This window comes from Pteropus vampyrus, unplaced genomic scaffold (genome assembly GCF_000151845.1).
Source record: "Pteropus vampyrus isolate Shadow unplaced genomic scaffold, Pvam_2.0 Scaffold794, whole genome shotgun sequence".
NCBI classification, from domain to species: domain Eukaryota; kingdom Metazoa; phylum Chordata; class Mammalia; order Chiroptera; family Pteropodidae; genus Pteropus; species Pteropus vampyrus.
This window is the reverse complement of record NW_011889575.1, coordinates 32180-37156: the sequence shown is the minus strand read 5'-3', so window position 1 is coordinate 37156 and position 4977 is coordinate 32180. Positions and strand designations below refer to the sequence as shown.

The following is a 4977-nucleotide window of genomic DNA, read 5'->3' as shown; positions in this document are numbered from 1 at the left end:
TTTTTAACTGCTAAGATCTTTTTACTATAAGGAATCTGTGGGCAAAACCCAGAAGGTAGCCTGTGGTATAATAGAAAATATTTGATCTTTGTCCCTGGTTCCTGGCTCCCCAAATCTCTTTAGTGACAAGTGTGTCTTTGGGAGGCTAATGAGATGACTCTGGGCTGAGGGATCCTAGATAGCTTCAGGATGGGGGCTGTTCACCAGAAAAACCTAGCTGTAATTAGGGGGTTGGAACTTTCAGCCTCACTTCCCAATCTCTGGGGAGAGGGGCTGGAGGTTGAGTTCAATCACCAATGGCTGATGATTTAATCAATCATGCCTATCTAGTGAAACTTCCATTTAAAAAACCCTTAATGGGGTTCAGAGAGCTTTTGAATTGGTAAACTCATGCTCCAACTCCACAGTGACAAAGGTTCCTGCACTTGGGACCCTTCCAGACCTCACCCTATGTGCCTCTTCATCTGGCTGCTCACGTGTAGCTTTTATTACAAACTGTAATAGTAAGCTTAGCATTTTCCTGAGTTCCATGGGTTGTTCTATCAAGTTATCAAACTTGGGCAAGGGAGATCTACAACTTAGTAGCCAAGTCAGAAGTGCAGGTAACATGGGGACCTGATACTTGAGACTTGCATCTGAAGTGAGGGCAGTCTCATGGAAAGGAGCCCTGAACGTGTGGGGTCTGATGCTAACTCCAGGTAGTGGCAGAATTCTCTGCAGGACACCCAGGTGGCATCAGAGAATCGGTGCCACAAGGAAATGCAGAGTAAGAGTTAGCAAGTAAACCTCTACCTTTTCTCATCCCAGAGCAAAAGATAAGCATATATAAGCACTTGTAACATATCCTCGGGTCTGTTACCAGCTGTTCATGATCCAGACTTTGAGTGGAACTACATCTAAACTAGAAAACTAAGATGGTGTTTTGTTTTTTGCTTGTTGTTCAGTCCTTTGTGGGGGTCCAATAAAAAAAATAATAAATGTTAGAGAGTCTCTCCTCAGAAGTACTTCCATGTACAAGGAAAATAAATATTAATATAACACACCAGTGCACACGTAGGCCCATTGAAGTCTTTCAGACCTTGGTGTTCTAATCCTAGTAAGAGGCAAAGGCAGAGAGTAACCACCTCACCACCCTACAATGCCGCTCCACTTATTTAGAAGTATAAACTGGAATAGATAAAAGTTGGACCCCATAACCAATCATCAAGAGACTAAGTTGGAAAACATCATTTATTAGTCAGCCCCTGTTCTTCCAGCCAAACCTGAGTGCCTACAAAGTATTAGAGAAAGTTTCAGTCTCAGGTCTTTGCTCCAAGAATTGAAATTTGTCATTCTTTTTCTATCCCTTCCCCGCCAGCACCTGAACTCCCTTCCTACATTACGAGACTTCTGCACGCAGAGTCTGAGTGGGAGGCAGAGACAACCTCCCTCCATTAAAGTGGGAAACCCACTTTCCCAAACATTCTTGTAGCTGGACCTGGCATGAGGTCGGGCGACTACATGCCAGACTCTAACTCAGGACATGGTGACACAGAGGCTGGAACTGTGCAGAATGCATCTGGCAGATAACAACATGCAGTTGCCAGAAGCAGCAGCGATAGCAATCTTAGCCCCAGGGTCCACTGTCCAGTATGAGGGATGCCAGTGGTGTGAGCAGTGACATCTGTGTCCAGCAGCACGGGCAGTCGTCCCTATGTGGGACCCGACCTTAGGCGGACTGCCAATCTGTTCCTGGCTGTGTAGCCTCGAGCTTGTTCTGTGAACTTCCCTAAAATAGTATTAGACCCCACCATTATATACACGTATGTCTAAATTAGAAAAAACTGAGATTCCATCATTTGCTCCAAGAAATCAATCTGGGGAACAGTGTCAGAGAGCAAGCATTCGGAGATTTTATTATACTGTCCTGTGACTCACTTCCTAAATCTTTCACCTGCCTATAATCCCTTGTAGAGAAAACACGTAATTATCAACATCACATCTTAATTGACAATATGTATCCTAAACCCACTTTTAAATTTGGATTTAAGAGCCCTCCCCAACCTGAACTCTGTCACTGATCTCAGTGTTTCCCAATCTGGCTGAATCCCAGGATTGTTTGTGGGTTTTTTCAAAACACTCGGGACTCTGCCAGACCCACCATGTCAGAATTAGGCACAAGACCAAGAATCGCTTTTTTAACAAGCCCTGCATGTGAGGCTGTTGCACAGCCATGTGGGAATCCTGGTCTAGGTTCTTGCTACTAAAAGTGTGATCTGAAGACCAGCAGCATCAGCACCTTCTTAGAAATCCAGATTCACACCCTCTGCTCCAAACGTTCTGAGACGTAACAAAATGTCCAGGTAAATTCTGTGCACAGAAAACTTTGAAACTCCCTGGTCTATGTACTTTCTAGATGCAGAGCTAGAATTGTGCCATCTGCTCTCCATGTTGTGTGTGTGTGTGGGCGGGGGGGTCTGATTAGATCACTCAGCATGAGGAGAGGGGAATGGGGAGAGGCAGGGTTCGGTCCTGTCCATTTCTCTCATTTTCCCTTTTTTTTAAGGCACGGCAACCCTTGGTTGACTTCACAGGTTGCAAGGGCCTTGTCAGCTTACAATCCCTTATTTTTTATTTTTTTACATCTACAGCATTTGGTCTTCCTAGGTGGTCTCCCATCCAAGTACTAAACAGGCCCGACCCTGCTTAGCTTCTGAGATCAGATGGGATCAGGCTTGTTCAGGGTAGCATGGCCATAGACCATTTCTATTTTATAGCCATCACTCCCTTGGTGATCTCAGCCATTCTCAAGGCTTTAAATATTATTTATATATGTCTCTTGTATTTCTAACAGACATCTCAGCTCCAACCTCTCTTAAAATGAATGCCGTTGATAACCCCCTCAAATATGCTCTTTCCAGAGTCTTCTCCATCTTTGCTGATGGCAACTCCAACTTTCCAACTGTATCCTCTGAGATTTCTTGTATCCTTGACTCATACTCCACATTAACCCATAGGAAACTCTGTAAAGTGCATCTTCAGAATGTACTCAGAGCCCCACCACATCCACTATCTCTACCGCTCACCCTGCAGTTTCCTACTGCGTCCCTACTGCCTCCTCTGACATTTACCTCCTAAGTCTGTTCTCAGCACAACAGCCACAGCGATCTTTTTAAAGAAGTCATACCTGCCCCTCTTCTGTTCTAAACTGTCTTGTAACTCCCACCTTACTCATAGCACAGGTCAACACCCTCCTAACATCCTCCAGGCCCACGTGGTCTGGCCGTGCCTCTGTCTCATCTCCATTACTCTCTGTTGCAGCAGCACCAGCCCCCTCCCTCCTTCCAGAAACCACAGATACACTCCTGCTTGGGGCATTCCCACTGCAGGTTCCCCTGCTTGGGAAAACTTCCCTCAGGCATCCTCGTGCATAATTCCGCATGTCCTTCAAACCTTTCCTCAAGGTCACCTTCCCAGGGAGGCTCACACTGACCTCCCGAATCAAATCAGCCACCTTCCCTGTTCCCACACCCTGACACTCAAGATCACCAGCCCCACTACAATTTCCCAACACTGATCTTCTTCTAACATAAACACCTTCCTTATTTACTGTGCTTATAGTATATGGTCTGTCTCTTCCCACCTGAACATATGCTCCACAAGATGAGCAATTTTTTAAATTTTACTTCACTGATATTCCCCAGATGCAAAAATTGTGTCACATATCTGGCAACAACCATTATCAGTTGAATGAATGACCAGTGTACAGCACCTCTTTATTTTAGAGACAGTATCTTTAGTAATATGGCCTCAGATCAAATGCTGTTTTGTGGCAGCTACAGCACAAAGTCCACTCACATTGGCATCAATGTCATCTCTACTTTTCTCACAAGAACTGCTCTTCCTTCCCCTCACCACTTCCTCCCACACCAACCCTCCTACACACCACAACACACAATTATATTTACCTCTTCAGAAAACAATGACCTTTGACTTATGGGTCCTATTTTACAACCAAATAGAAATTGAAAGTAGACACTCCTTTATAAATCTGAGTTTGGACTGGAGCCAGCACTAGAGCTAAGGGTGGGCAAGCAGAGCAGAATTACGAAAGGAATTTATCTAAGATGAGAGATTACAAGGTCCCTTCTCTCTGCTAATTCTAAACGATTCTGGTTCCTTTGAGAGTTTGGTAAAAGTTGGAAAGAACAATCAAGTCATAGAAGGAGACAAGAGCAGGATAATCTGAAAATTCATCTCCTGATACCACAGACTCCTGTGTGCAGGGACCACTCCAAGCCTGGTGGGGACATTGAAAAGGAAAACACCTCCTGCTGATGACAGACAGGAGACACCATAAGGAAAATGAGTCTAGGACTCCTAACAAGAACAAAAACAGTCATATTCCTCTATAAATACAAACACCCAGAGGATGGGAGTGAGGGCCTGAGGCTAGGCTGACACGACCACATGAAGCCCTCACTGCCCACAGTTCTGGAGATATTCTTTATTAGAATCATTTACAAGGCCTGGGCGATGTTTGAGTCCCTGTGATCACAGGTCCTGGTGGGACAAGCTTCTACTGAAAGAAAAAAGACAAAGGAGCAGAGAGGTGACACAGCTGAAGAGTGACCATGTCAAAGTCCACAATGCACTGAGCACCGACGGGGCACAGGCCTCATACATGTTTGGTCCTCACAGCCTCTCCTGCAACAGCAAATATGAGAATTCTGGAAAGTTCTCAGGGCTTCTACTTATTTCGTCTCTCAAAGTTAGGATTGCCTCTTTTAAACACCCCATCAACCCTCCATGGCAAGAACTGAAAATGCTTCATATTTATATTATTCCAATAAGGCAGTAAGAAGTTGCAGCTCAGTGCAACATGAAATAAAGACAGGGACAGGAATGGCACAGCCTCTGCTGGAACAGGAGAATGGATCAGGGAAGACACGAAGGTCAGTGTGGGGAGAGGCGGGGTTTGGTGGGCGGGGGGTGGGC

The 4977-nt window shown here is 45.2% G+C and overlaps 1 protein-coding gene and 1 pseudogene across 1 annotated transcript in view; both read right to left on the bottom strand.

The window, feature by feature from the left end:
• Positions 1–2621: 2621 nt before the first annotated feature.
• LOC111734113 lies at positions 2622–2740 on the bottom strand (annotated as a pseudogene).
• A 1793-nt stretch (positions 2741–4533) lies between these two features.
• The window catches only part of LOC105309601 (patr class I histocompatibility antigen, A-2 alpha chain-like), a gene marked incomplete at its 5' end in the record, with an annotated part of 2794 nt that continues 2350 nt past the window's right edge, over positions 4534–4977 (bottom strand). Inside the window, one exon of the mRNA XM_011385778.1 lies at positions 4534–4561. Coding sequence (XP_011384080.1) covers positions 4534–4561 — 28 coding nt within the window. The remainder of the gene's footprint in view (positions 4562–4977) is intronic.